Raw genomic sequence first — 14992 nt, 5'->3', positions numbered from 1 at the left:
CAACACTGAACACTGAAGCTCGTGCTGACCTGGGAACTAGTCCTGGTGACCAGGCCTTCACGTGGCAGGGGTGGTGACTAAGCACTTTTTCAAAATGGCGGACAAAGAATGAGTGAAGCATTTCTTCTTTCTTGAGTGGAGTACTTTTTTGATCGAATCTAGCTAGTTTTCCTCGCGATCAAATCATGAAATACACTGTATCGGCCAAGGCGTATGCCAAGATGCTTCTGCACGCTGCTAAATACCCTCATACGTCTGTGAATGGTGTGTTATTGGGGGAAGAAGTGACGCAGGAAAGCGAGATGTTTATACTGGATGCCATTCCTTTGTTCCATCAGTGTCTTGGACTGGCTCCTATGTTGGAAGTGGCTCTCACTCAGGTAGGCTTATAGCTTTTTTTATGTGGTATTTAAAATAATCGGCTAGATTGATGGCACCTGTTCTTGATTGCAACTCTCTTTGAAGGTAGAAATCTAGATACCGCTGTAAAGCTTGTATAGTTCGCAACTCATCGATCGCCCCCTAAATTTATTGGTTTTAAGTTCATATAATTTAGGTGAAAATCGTATTCGAATATCTCACATTTTATTACGTAAACAATCTTGAATTTAGTAAGATCAAACGAGCATATATTTATACAGTGAATCTATAAATGATTCACGGCCCATCACCCCCTAAATTGATTGGTTATAATATAAATTCATGCAATTTAAACATTTTGTGCAATCAAAGGATTTGTCCCTTTAATTCGTCTTTCTTTTGAATCATGGCTGCACATCTTGTAATAGAGAGACCATGGTTTAAACTTTGTTGATATTTTCTTATCAGATTGATTCCTACTGCAAAGCAAGTGGCCAGCAAGTTGTGGGGTACTTCCAAGCCAATGAACATGTCAATAGTAACAGGTAAAATATCATTATAATATGACACATTTTGGATTTGAATTGGAGATCCAATTTTGTGTTATATTCATATAAACATAAAACAATAGATCTCTTTAACTTGTGTTTAGATTTTTCCATCCCAGACCACATGTCATTCCCTGGAGTATTTATTTAACAGTTGCATATGAGAACCCACATGAATGTAGAATACAATTCAAACAAAGAGTCTATTCTCAAGAGAATAACATGTGGTCTGAAATGGTAAAACATTACGCCCATTTTTGTCATATCTAATACCTTTTAATCATTTTGGTTACAGTCCAGATGGAATAGCTTATAAAATTGGAGAAAAAATTACAGATCAGTTAGCAAATGCTTGCATATTAATGGTGAGTAGCCTTGTCTACCTTCTAACATTATGTGTTCATCATACACAAACCAGTACTTACTGTATCACCAGAAATGTGTCTTATTAAATTCTACACATATGTATAAATATGAGAAAGGAACTAAAGAACTAGAGTTCTTAGACTTTATTGCTTACTATTAATCACGTGACTTTTTGGAGTTGACTGGGGGGCAAACAAGCGGTTGACTGGGGGGCAACTAGCGGATGCAGTAGTATAGGGAATGGGGGTTCCAGCGCAATCTCAACACGGGGTAAGACCCGCGTCAAAAATCCACCTACGGAAACAACCCACTCCAAGTGTGGTTGGGGGCAACAGCGCAAATATGTTAGTCTATATATGGAGTGCGAAGATTGTAAGAGAACTTTTAAGAAAGAAGCGGATTTGAAAAAGCATTTGAAAATGAAGACGAAGTGTATGAGCAGTTATGATTGTGGATGTGGTAAGAAGTTTGAGACTAAGGTTAAATTGTTTTGGCATTGTCAGGACTGTGAGTACGACTACGACGACTTAAAAAGTGCTTGGTATTAGGTATAAAATATTTCCTATTATATAGATGGAATCCCAAAGCAACTTCAGCACGGTGTCAATACCCGGTAACGGTGAGATTGACGTTAGACAGTTTTGGCGTCAGTCAGAAAGGAAGGTTAAAAGGACTCTCCGAAAAGGTATAGAAGAATTAGGAGCCCTGAAAGCGAGCATAATGGTAGAAGTAAGTTTGTCAAAAGACGAGGTAATGACGACAGCAATGTTGCGATCAAAGTCGTTAGTGATATTAGAATCCACGAATCTGGATAGGTCACTCAGTGAAGCCTTAGAAGCAATAATGGAGTCGCTGTCTAACTACACGAAAGAAGGATCGGGTTGGACAGTAGAGGAGGTTGAAGGAATAGAGATAAGTATAGCCAGGTACGTACCCATACGAGGGGGGAGTTACGTACCGCTACCAACGTGGGTAGAAAGGAAGAAGGCTATTGTAAACGTGAAGAATGAAGACAATCGATGCTTTATGTGGGCAATCAGGTCTGCACTGTATCCAGCAGAGAAGGATCCCTGTAGGACAAGTAAGTATCCCACAGATGATTTAGAGTGGGATGGTGTGGAATTTCCCATGCAGTTGATAGACATCCCCATATTTGAGGAAATAAACGATCTAGCAATTAACGTTTACGGAGTCAGAGAGCAGACGATAGTACCGTTAGTTCTGTCAAAAAGTAAAGGAGAGCGCGTACATTTATTCTACCACGGCGGACACTAATCATGGGTTAAACACATTAGCAGACTATTCTACAGACATACTAAGCACAAAGGCAAAAAGTACTTCTGTGACTGCTGCTTGCTGTCATTTACATCCTTAAATACCCTAAAGAAACACGATGAGATCTGCCGCGGAGTCGAAGAAGTGGCGCAACGGATCCAGATGCCCACCAACAAAGAGCTTTCATACGCAGACCATCAAAAGCAGATGCAAGTGCCTTACGTGATATATGCAGACTTCGAAGCGTTGATAACTAAGGAAGAGCAGAAACGTGGCGCCACGAATAAGGTAGGATTACACGAGATCTGCTCCTTTGGTTACATAGTAGTCAGATCAGACGGTAAAGCAAACCCTCCTGTGATTTACCGAGGTAAGAACGCAGCTAATGAGTTTCTAGAAGCATTGCGAGAAGAGGAGGGAGAGATTAGAGAACAATTAAGACGTCCAAAGAAGATGGAATTTACCAAAGAGAACCAGGAGGCTTTTAACAAGGCAAAAAAATGCCACATTTGCCAACATACGCTTCTTCAGTTTGGAAGACGAGCCAAGAAAGCGTGGGATGAAGATGGAAAGTATCTAGGAGAAGCTCATTTTAAATGCGGGAAGTATGCTAAGAAAGGTGAGAAGCCGGGAAAGCCCTCCACGCACTGCATTCACTGCCACAAAGCATTTGTTGAGGATTTCTATGTGGATAAGGTTAGGGATCACTGCCACATCACGGGTAAATACAGAGGAGCGGCTCATTGGAAATGCAATATAAACTTCAAAGTAAATCCAGACATGGAGATTCCGGTGTTCTTTCACAACCTCCGCGGTTACGACTCCCATTTGCTACTACAAGGAACAGACGGCTCCGACGTCAAATGCATACCCAACAACAAAGAGCGCTACATGTCCGTAACTGTGGGTAAGCTAAAGTTCTTAGATTCGCAGCAGTTTATGGCGGACTCCTTAGCAAACCTCGTAAAGTATAACACCAACTTTCCCATTTCCAGTCAATACGGCGCGGAAAGGAAAGGAGTCTACCCATACGAATACATGGACTCCTGGGATCGATTCAAAGAACCCCTACCACCCAAAGATCGCTTCTACAGCACCCTAAACGAGTCTGGTATAAAGGATGAGGAGTACCAGCATGCGTTAGACGTGTGGGAAAAGTACTCCTGTGAGAACATGGGTGACTACCACGACATCTACCTAAGGTCTGACGTAGTGCTGCTCGCAGATGTTTTCCAAAGCTTCAGAAAGATGGCTATGGAATATTACGGATTGGATCCCGCTAATTTCTACACGGCTCCTGGGCTCAGCTGGAGTGCTTTGTTAAAGAAGACAAATGCGCAGTTGGATCTCCTAACGGAGTACGACATGTATCGGTTTATGGAAGACGGTATTCGTGGCGGCGTATGCGGACCCAGCCGACGTTACGCCCGCGCAAACAACCCCTTAGTAGAGCACGACCCAGAGAAACCAACCACATACATTTACTACCTGGATGCGAATAACCTTTATGGTTGGGCAATGTCACAGTACCTACCTGTGAGAGACTTCGAATGGGATCCAGTGAAGCCGATAGACTTCTACATGCAGGTAGGAAAGGAGGAAGACAAGGGTTACGTCTTAGAAGTGGATCTGGAGTACCCAGAGCACCTGCACGACGAACACAATGAGTTCCCCTTAGCACCAGAAGCGATAGAGATACCATTTAAGCAGCTAAGTCCGCTGCAAAAGCAAATGTGCCCTGGTTACAAACCGTACAGGAAACTAACTATGAACCTGATGGATAAGAAGAAGTATGTGGTACATTACCGCAACCTGCAGTTCTACGTGCGACACGGAATGCGCGTAGAGAAGATCCACAGAGTCCTAAAATTCACGCAGGAACCCTGGATGCGCCCCTACATTGACTTTAACACGCAAAAGCGTACCGCAGCGAAAAATGACTTCGAGAAAAACCTCTTCAAACTGATGAACAACAGCGTGTTCGGAAAGACAATGGAGAACATCCGCAAGCGCGTAAGCGTAAAAATAGTCAGCACCAAAGAGGAAGCAGAAGCATACGTGTCACAGCCAGGCTTCGTTAGATACGTAGAAATGCTGAACTTCTACGTGATTCACATGAAAAGGGCAAACCTCTTACTAAACAAGCCCGTTTACACAGGCTTTACGGTGCTGGATCTATCGAAGCTGCTTATGTACGAGTTCTACTACGATAAGCTTAAGCCAAAGTACGGAGACCGCTGTCGCCTCCTGTACACAGACACCGACTCCCTAATTCTAGAAGTGCAAACGGAAGACGTTTACAAAGACTGCCTCCCCGACATAGACGAGTACGACACCAGCGGTTACCCGAAGGAGCACTTCCTTTACTCTGCGAAGAATAAGAAGGTAATTGGGAAGATGAAAGACGAAATGTTAGGAAAACCCATCGTGGAATACGTGGGTCTGAAACCAAAGATGTACAGCGTGCTAAAGTTAGACGGTGTAGAAAAGAAAGCTAAAGGCTTAAAAAAGTACGTGGTTAAGAAGGACATTACGCACGAGTCCTACCTCAACGTATTACGAACACGCAAGGAACAGCGGCATAAGATGAACAGCCTGCGCAGCTATGGTCATCAGATACATAACGTCACGCAGGAGAAGGTGTCACTGTCTGCATTTGACGGTAAGCGATGGATGTGTGATGACGGAGTGCATACGATAGCATTCGGACATCACACGATAAGCAGTTCTTCTTTGACGAACCCACGCGTGGGACCATCATGAAGATAATACAAGATGGGCTGACCCTTCTTAGCTATCGCACTTCGGATCTGGTAAGTTTCCAAAGACCAATTAGGATCCGTAGCTCTTTTGGATCCTCCTTCTAATTCACCCGGCTCATAGAGATATCGAACCGTGACATTACCTAATTTCTTTTCATGGGGGAAGACCGCCCTCGAACTTCTGATGAAGGACTTGTGTTCCACGTGTTTCTTTTTTATGGCATCCCTGGGTTTCATTCCCGTAGCCCTGGCCGCCTCGTTGTTCGAAGCTGCGACGACCTGGGGGAGCCTCTGAGTCCATTCCCTATTGCGTTTGGAGGGATCTTCCAGCTCTTTCCAATACTGGTATCCAAAGAGACGCTCGGCCAGGGTCTTATTGAATCTTTCGACAATGCTTTGACCCCTGTGGTACTCTGCTTTAGCTCTTCTAATTTTAGTGTCGTGGTCTTTCAGGGTCTTGGTAACCACGCCCATAAACTCCGTCCCCGCATCCACTTGCAGCAGCTTAGGCCATTTCAAGACGCGCTTATAAACCCTACCTAGGGCTTCTGCGACTTCCCCAGAATCCTTGCTGGTTATAGGTTCGGCGTCCTTATATCTGCTTGCGATATCAACTACGGTCAAAGCGTACCTATAGGTCTTCTTTCTCACCTTATCGTGCGGCAAGAAAAGCAAATCCGCCTGATGAACTTCATTGGGGGTATTTACGGTGAAGCTGGGCCTGGGAATGTACTTAGGCACGGGAAGATAAACCTGCCAGAGGGTTTGTTTTTTCAACCAGTTCTTAGCCGTTTCGTCTGATACCCTGGCCGCGGTCGCGAGTTTCTTGATAGCTGACGCTCCTCTCCAATAGCCTTCCGGCCCATAGTAAATCCTTTTAAGTTTGTCCTCTACGCGGCCCATTATATGAATTCCAAAACAAGATTGATCTTACGTCCGTTAAAATCCACCGTCTTTCCGTCCACTTTAATGGTGATGTTTATGCTTTCTACCAAATTAGACAAGTCATAGCTCAAAGAAATGGGAGTGTATTCTACTGGGTCAAATGGATTACCTTGGGGCAGAAACTTGGACATAAGAGAAGACTTTTCTCCATTGTTGTAACTATGAACCAAGTCGCAATAGACTTCGTAAGAGGATGCGACTTTCCATTTCACATCATATGTATTGCCGCTATTTATTGTGGTACTAGTAAGGCCCAGGAGTTCTACCAATGAACTGTCCTTTAAATTAGCGCTCCCATTATTTTTCTTAAATGTCATTTCATGGGGTAATCCTGTGGTAAGAGTATATCCATGCTTTGCTAGCTCCTTAGCCAGTGTTATGGGGGTGTAATGGGAATCTGGTATTTTTGGTTTGGTGCCGGAAGTTCCGATGACAAAGCCATTAATTAAATTATACCAAGAATTGTACAAAGAGCAACTAACCAACCGAACCTTACAGGCTTTGATGGGAGGATTCAAATACGTGGTAAAGTCATTCTTGTCGCTTTCCAAAAAGACGATCATTATATTAGATACGCCAAAGCCACGCCTCCGGCCAGCCCTGCGACTCCTACAAAGACCAATTCATTGTCTTTTTGTTTCTTAGAAGGCTGGTAGTAATTCTTGAACTGAGGCTTTTTCATTCTAAAGTCGGGGTGTGCTTGCGCATAAAGTTTGAAGGCGTAGTCTGTGTTTTCGAAGTTCTTGTCTGCCTGCATTTTGTCTTGGTAGTTCTTATCCAACCAATCCCTGTAAGCTTGTCTTTTTTCATTCCAAGCTGCAACGTCCCTTTGATATTTCTCCAGCGCTAAGTCGTGTCTCTTTCTTTCGGCGGCACCGCTTTTGTCGCCTCTAACTAATCTATCCAAATATTGACCACCATAATTAGCCCCTGTAAATGCTAAAGCTGCAATGACTCCACCTGCGACTAAGCTAACCATTATACATTAGGTAGGTACTTTTCCTTCCGTAGGTAATCCTTTACCATGATAGCCCCGCCTACGGCAGCGGTCATCTTAGCAAAGTTAGCGAAGCTCTTGCTTGGGTCTTCAGTAAAGTCTTCTTTGAGCACTTTCTTACCTACCCAACCAATACCCGCAACGATGGAAGTAATGATAGCTGCCTCTTCAACAGTTTTCAACAACGCGGTCGACATTATATTACAAAGCGAGAAGGAAAATCTAGGTCGCCACGGTACGTGGTGATAAATCTACTCCATTTCAGGGATCTTACTTTTTCTAACCTCCACAGGTGCGTGATACGTTGGTGGTTCTACCTTTTTCGTTGCCCGCCATTGTAAGTAAAGGCTGCCTGCTGCTATAGCGACTCCTAACGCGCCAATGACGTATCCCGGATTAATAAAGGATTCCTCTTCCTCCACCTTTTCTTCTTTTTTGGCTTTGTTCTTCCTGTTCATCTCCGCGAGCTTCTTTCCGGCAGCGACTCTGCCTGGAGATTTAGCCTTGGTGATTCGTTGCTCCTCTACTTGAGGGGTTTCCTCCGCCTTCGATTCAGCTTCACTCATTTATATCTAAGGACTTGAAGGAATTGATAAGTACTTAACTAGGTACTTGAGGCGACCTGGGTAATTCCCGCGAATGACTTGACTAAGTACTTGATAAGTCACTTGCAGGTACTTGACTAGGTACCTCAGCAAGTGCCGCCTGGAAGACCTTTTCGACTTCTCTGTCCTTCTTGAAGTCCTTCCAAGATGTTCCGAAGGAACCTAGTACCTCCTTCAAGTCGACATGCTGAGCTACGTGCAAAGCCGCAGAGGCGACTGCCATTAACTTACCGCACTTCAAAGACAACCACCCACAGGTTATCTTAAGTTCTTGGGATATGACATAGTCATCTCTTATGTCCTTCTGTAGTTGCTCCACGTCGTCTATGGGCAGTGCAAGTCCAAGCAATTTAGTGGCAAGTCGGATAGCGGAGTCTGCTACGGCGTCCGTGGTCTTACTTGCAAGGGCAGCCTCGTACCTCTTATGGAACTTCTTAACCTCCTCTTCTGACAGCTTATTAACCTGCTCATGGGTAAGTTCCTTACCTATCATTTCTTTACACTTCCCAGAAGACACAAGAATGTTAAGTTGTTCCTTGAGGTTACTTTCATCTAACTGTGTGGGGACTTCATCTATGAGCTGCTCAATGTCCATATATGTTAACGTCATACGGAAACCTCAAAGAGAAGATCATCTTGGAATGTTGGTGCGTTTTTAAATGCCGCATGTATTCGTGCAGCTGTTCCTTGCTTATCTCACCGCCGTAGTCGCTTAAAATGGTTTCCAGGTCAGACTTGCTCGGAGTATAAAATACTACGAGAGAGCCTATGTTTTCCCTAAAGGGCTTAGAGACGCTGGTAAGCTGCTGGGAAAGCAACCAAACGCTAATGTTGTCATGTCTGCCGCTAAAGGCGAGCTTCACTAATTCGGAGGTGCGCCTTTTTACGTCGTCCCCACAGGCAATGTCATCCAATATGAGGAGCGTCTGTGTATCTTTAGGGAATTGCTTGTGCCAGAACTTCAAATGGCTGGATAACTCGTTAGGATCTAAGATATCTACGAAGAAGTCGTCATCTTTCACTCCTATGCCTTCCCAGGTGCGGTTATTCACGTAGGTGGGACAAAGCAGCACTATGTAGTCAAAGCGGTATCTAAAGGATCCTAATAGCTGCTCCACGATGAACTGGGTCTTTCCGCAGCCGGTGGGTCCTACTATCAGAGCGTTACAAGGCATGTGATCTGGGTTCATATATAGATGGAACCAGTGGAAGCAGTAAGAAGGATTACCGCCGACGCAAAGGATAAAAGAGACACCATAGAAATGCAAAGGGAAGAGATAGACCGGTTAAAAGAGCGCGTACAGGAATTGTACGATGAAATGTGTGGTCTGAAGCGTGCAGAACGGTTTGGCGCGCTTTTGACAATGGCGGGCTGGGCTAAGGAGTCCATTAAGGACTTCATTCGATATCCCCCATAGATATATGGACTGTATTACGTGCGAACTACCTGCTGACTGCATCATCGTTACCCCTCCGACGCCTCGTAAGAAACACAGCTGCTGTCACTGTAATAAGGTATTCTCTGAAGAAGACTTCGTTGGACATTGGTGTCCCGCGGATACTAAAGCACAAAGGACTTTAGACGACGTTCGAGAAGAGTAAGAGGTCGCAAAGAAGATCTTACTAAGCCCCAGCAAGAGGAATTAGCATAGGTCTTTCTTTTTTTATCGTTATTTTGTTAAATGCTGCAAAGAGGTCTCAAGTAAGGGTCTATCTTTTATTGTTATTTTGTTAAATCATCACGATCGAAGAATGGTTAACATGATTATCTTTTTGCTGGTTTCAACAATGAGAAAGAATGATACCTCATCTTTTAATGGGGGCTTAACAAAATAACAATAAAAGATAGATCCTTACTTGAGACCTCTTTGCAGCATTTAACAAAATAACAATAAAAAATAAGGTATATATAATGAAGTGCGTGCAATGTGATAGAGCTTTTAGTAGCAAGCAGCGACTGCAATACCATCTTTCCAAGAAAGTCTGTCAGAAGACCGTAAGTACCCTTTGCGGTGACTGCGGTAAGGAACTGTCCACTGTACAGGCCCTACGATATCACCGCGAGAACAGAGTCTGCCTCAAAGACCGTTGTCTCCGTTGCGATGAACCTCACTTCGAGGAGAACTGGCATAAATACCGCTGTCGTCGTTACCACCTCGAAGATGTCGTCTGTGAAACCCACGGAGACTTAGCCGAACGTTGTTGTCCCCACGAAACCTCCCGGGTGCTCACGCGACGTAAGAAGGAAATAGACCAGACCTTCGTATGCTTTGACGACGTTGAGGGCGTGAGATGGGAATACAGGGAACACTGGGACGGCATTTGCAACCGATGTGGCTGTATACGTAGCGGTCAACATATTTGGTGTTGCCTGTACGACGGACCCAAGCCCTTAGACCATTACCTTGCTGTAAGAAAAGCATGGAAAAATGAATAATATATGATGTTACCTTACATCGCAGCGTTCGCAGGAGGAGCCTTAATTTACCATACTAATTACATGACAGAAAAAATGAGGTCCGACATAGCAGACCAATACTTAACCGCCCATGAGGATGACTAATCACATAATGGATTAGCGTCGGTGCGGCGTTCGATGTCAAACTTCCATCGACCATTCACTTTACCATAACTTCTTACGTGTGTGTATTCCTCACCTTGAAGGACATACCGCACGCAGTCAGGTGCCCATAAAGTGCACTCTTCATTGTCATGCATCAAGATTAACCTCAATCGGTTGATATCTTCAAACATGACATAATTTTTTATTTTGTAAGTTTGACCAACGGTCAGATTACGCCAGTGTGTCTGTTCAACTATCATTATATCTATGAAATATTCTTTGGTGAGTCCTTAACGCCTCCTGCGTCTTAAAAGCCTTAACACACCAAGGACAAGGTACACGAATGCCTTCCGCGTAATGGTCGATCTCCCTACATATAAGGTCGTAATCGTTGCACACCATGGTTAGGTAACCATTTGCCTCGTATTGTGTGAGTAACGCCTCTTGTTTTGAGGATAATACGCCGTTACCCTTAGGCGTCTTCAACTCCAGGCATAACCCATTATGTTTTTTATGTGCATTAAGGACTAAGATGTCGGGTTGCCCCGCCTGATACCCTTTCTGCCAACATACTATCCTTTTGCTAGCTGAGTCCTGTAGTTCTCCAAGACCTGGTGCGAGCAGTAGGATAGGGTGGAATCGACGTATGTAGTTTACGACCTTCTTATGCAGGTCAAATTCATTTTCTATTTTGAATACCAACTTGTTAGGACTGTCAAAGCGTTTGTCCATTGCATATTTACCTGTTTTCCTGAGGGTAGGGAGAACTTCCTCTAAGACCCAATCCTGGAATGTCTCTGCCGTTGGCATCTTAGAGCTAAATATCAACTGATACAACCCAGATTCAGTTACGTACAGGGAATTAGGCTGTGAATGAGAGGGGAGGCGATTCGCCTCCACTCTAAGTTCGCTAAGCTTTACCTTGTATTTATCGCAAACATGCGCCTTAATTGCATCTTTTGGACGCTCGTAACCCAACGCAGCCGCCACTTCCTTTGCTTTGAAATAAAGTTTATCGCCTTGCACTATGCATTGCAGTTTAGTTTCATTGTTTTCAAATACGCGAAGCATTATATACGTAAGGGATATTTCATTCTTTTTTTTTTTTTTTGGATGAGGGAGCGCAGCGCATCAATACGCAACGCTCTTTAGCTGATTCATTTCTACGCTCAGTTGCGCGTCTGAGACTACGAAGATATACGCGTTGATCTTAGTAGTGTCGCTGGCATGTTTGGTGCGCTTGATCTCCAACGTAATACCGTCCTGGGTATTTACCAGCCGCAATCCCTGACCATGTAGGTCTTCGTCGTTTGTCGTGCGCATGTCGATCCACAGCGCGTACTTATCCTTAAAGAATTCCTTTGGACTAATTTGATCGCCAAACTTACGCGCGACTTCCCGGTACATGTCCTCAGGCTTTATCCCTTGTGAGTAAACCTTATTAGGTACTCCGTTAATGCTAACGCCTACGTTAGTGATGTTAGGATTAAAGAATGCCTCAGAGTCACGCAATCCTGCCGTGTATGTCTTTGCGAACAGCAACATTATCCCTGTAAGGCTGCGTCTGGGTAGGTTAATGCTTTGGTTGATGACCTCTTCGACGTTGTTCGTGAAGCTAAAGGTCTTGTACATCACGACGTGATCGTAAAGGAAAGCCTTCCCAGCGCTGTATTCCATGCCAGCGCTACGAGCCAGCTCTTCGCTGTGTACCGTCTCGTACTGCAGCTCCAAGTTCTTGATGAAATAAGGATCCACAGCTGATGAACTTACATCTTTTCCTTGCAGGACGTTCGTAGTATCTGCTAGGGTCACTTCGAACTGCAGTTCGCTTAGCTGCCTTGGGTAGTATGCACCGTGGTTCGTGATAATTTCGAAATCTAATGGAACGACATATTTAGTACCATAAGCAGTCTTTATTTCGTCTTCTCCTGAGGCGCCAGAGGTTGCGCTTCTTACTTTGCGTATGGCTGCGCTTGCTATTCCCTGCTCTATCCTTTGCGCGCGGTCAAATGCAGTCAACCATAAGTCTTTGTACGTGGTATACAAATCATACCTGTTTAAGTCCAGCAAGGATTCCCCGGCGAACTTTACGCGTATTTTGGAAACAAGGTTTCTACCTGCATTATTGACGACGTAACGCGCGTCTGCGGTATCTGGCTGTATTGCTAGGTTAAACCTTAGCGCCAGGGTACCAGGAACCAATACTAGGTTATCCGTTAGGCGGGGCACGCCTACATACAGCGTCTCACCTGGCTTAGCGCTAGAAGGCGTGAATGTAACCCGGTGAAAGGTGCGTTCTGCTTTCAGTCCGCCAACCTGCTTAGGTAATACGTTGGGGTTTAACTTTGAGCTTATCATATATAATGGAAGTAGAAGGTGATTTTGATCCCCTTACCGAAGAAGGTCAAGTCGACATTAACGACGAAGAATACGACGCATGGACTAAAGGCGCGGAAACCGACCCCCTAATCTACGACATGGCCCTAGAAAACACGTACGGCAGTAGGTGGAAAAGCTTCAAGACCTCCTTGAATCGCATGTGGCACGAAAAGAACCCGGGTAAGTCCGCCCCCGAGTACATAGAACTTCGAAACATGGGTGAGCAGGGAGCAACCGCGCGGGAAACCGTAGAGTGGGCAACGCAAGAGCTAACGCAGCGCTATTCCCACTTCGAGGCCGACGACGTAAGGCTCACAGAACGCGGAAACAAAGTCCTCATAAGCGTTCAAGACATGAGATATCCCGACAAAAACCGTTGGACCAAACCACAAGTCCTCTTTGACGAAAATGGCTCGGTCAAGGTTAACGTGGCAAGATTAAGAGGCTTTCAACTAGCTACCAGAAGTGCGTTAGAAAGGTTGGGAGCCCTGAATGAAAGGGTCGCACTAGAAAAACACGCCGAGGAACTACAAGAAACGTTGAAGGAAAAGGAAGCAAATTACGAAAAACAAATACGGCAGCTAACCGATGCTCACAAGAAAGAAACCAAGGGCAAGAACGAGGTCATACTGCAATTCAGGCGAGAAGCTGAAACGGCTTTAGACGAAAGAGACCAAGCCCGACACGCCTTCAATCTTGCTCTAAAAGACCTGGATATGAGCAAGGAAGAAGCTAAAAACTTGGCATATCACCATAACCGGCTCTTTAGAGGAACGGCGGCAGTTGGTTGCCGAAATTAACACTAAGGAAGAACAAATCCGGCAAAGAGATCAGGTCATCGAAGACCTGGAGGGGCAAATAGAGCGGCAGCAGGAAATAATCAACGACCAGACTCGTCCCGAAGAGGAAAGGGAGGCAGCTCAAAGGGAATCAGAACCCTTCAGGTACACCTTGCGGAATTACAGGCGCAAAAGGAAAACCTGGAAAAGGAGCTGGGGCTTACCACCAAGGAAAAGGTAAGAAGAGCCCTTTTGAAGTATGGCGTTCCGCTGGCGTTTGCGGTCGCTATTTCAAGCGTAGTAGGAGTTATCCTATCCGCGCTTAAGGCTACAGGCGCGGGCGTAAAGAAATTAGGCAATGGGCTGACGGACTTGGGAAAAAAGATGGCAGCCGGCTTGCCTGGGCTGCTGGGTTCGGTTGTTTCCTTGGCACTTAGGGCTGGCGGAGAACTGTTGAAGTTCGTGGGGAATAACATTTGGATCTTGGTTGTCGCTATTGAGTGGTACTCCTGAAGAAGATGAGGGGTTGATCTTATCCTTGTGTATTACTGGTGGCTTATCGTCGTCGGGCGCCCGAGGCGTCCTCGACTGGGGATAAGTAAAGATAGTATTCGCACCGCCTTGATAATGCGGAACTAGCGCAACACACTCGTGGTGCTAATGGGCTTATGACTCCAAGCTGCATCGTCAATGCCAGTAGAAATCGACGTTGTGCCATTTATTGTGGCCCTACCATTTTTTGTTCCATCGCTACTGCCGCCATCGGGGTAAATTTGTAACTTAGCATGCTTACAATTGACCACCATATGAAACGTAGTCGGATAAAGTACCTCACCGCTAAACATAAATGGCTGCGCCGAGAAATGAGCAACCCTCCGATTATTAGTCGAAGTTCTATAAGGAAATAAAGGCTCATCATTCTCATCAACCAACCTAAACCCTACGTTTGCGGCCACCCCCATAGCAATCTCAATAGTAAGAACAATTAACGCAATGCCCCCAACTTCGACCCATAATCCCAGTATCAAACCAACCGGGATCTGCATATATTTTTTCCTCTAAGTAGTGAGCTAATGGGTTTCCTTTCGATGCGGATTCATATATTCAGGGAATAAATTCCCTTCTAGAGACTATTACCGTCAAAGTGCTTATGGTCATGTGGTTATAATCCTTATTCCTTTGATCCTCCGTGCTATTCATGCAACGCTTTCCGGTGTCGTCTACGCGTATTTGCAGCTTTACCTTCCCATGGGCAATCGGCCACCTATGTGGAATCCAAAACCGATAGATTCTCAGCGACGTTCGTTGCGGCTCGTGGAAAAAATGACAGGCCTCCCTGTTGGTTGTCTCGCGCGCATAGCCTGCCAGTACGCCATTCTCACCAGGAACTAACAAGCCGCCGTTGGCGTGACC

The 14992-nt window shown here is 45.1% G+C and overlaps 1 protein-coding gene across 1 annotated transcript; it reads left to right on the top strand.

Annotated features, from left to right (window-relative positions):
* Positions 1-78: 78 nt before the first annotated feature.
* On the top strand, positions 79-1375 carry LOC148909428 (ER membrane protein complex subunit 8/9 homolog). The gene is made up of 3 exons (XM_089034642.1): positions 79-380; positions 829-905; positions 1204-1375. The coding sequence occupies exons 1-3, from the start codon at positions 186-188 to the stop codon at positions 1358-1360; spliced, it is 429 nt and encodes a 142-aa protein (XP_088890768.1). The 5' UTR covers positions 79-185; the 3' UTR covers positions 1361-1375.
* Positions 1376-14992: the final 13617 nt, after the last annotated feature.

This window comes from Actinia tenebrosa, unplaced genomic scaffold, assembly GCF_029948245.1.
Source record: "Actinia tenebrosa isolate PJP-AT-01 unplaced genomic scaffold, QUT_ActTen_1.0 PGA_scaffold2__45_contigs__length_23673736, whole genome shotgun sequence".
NCBI lineage: Eukaryota > Metazoa > Cnidaria > Anthozoa > Actiniaria > Actiniidae > Actinia > Actinia tenebrosa.
Note: the sequence above shows the minus strand (reverse complement) of the source record. Positions and strands in the feature narration are given on the sequence as shown.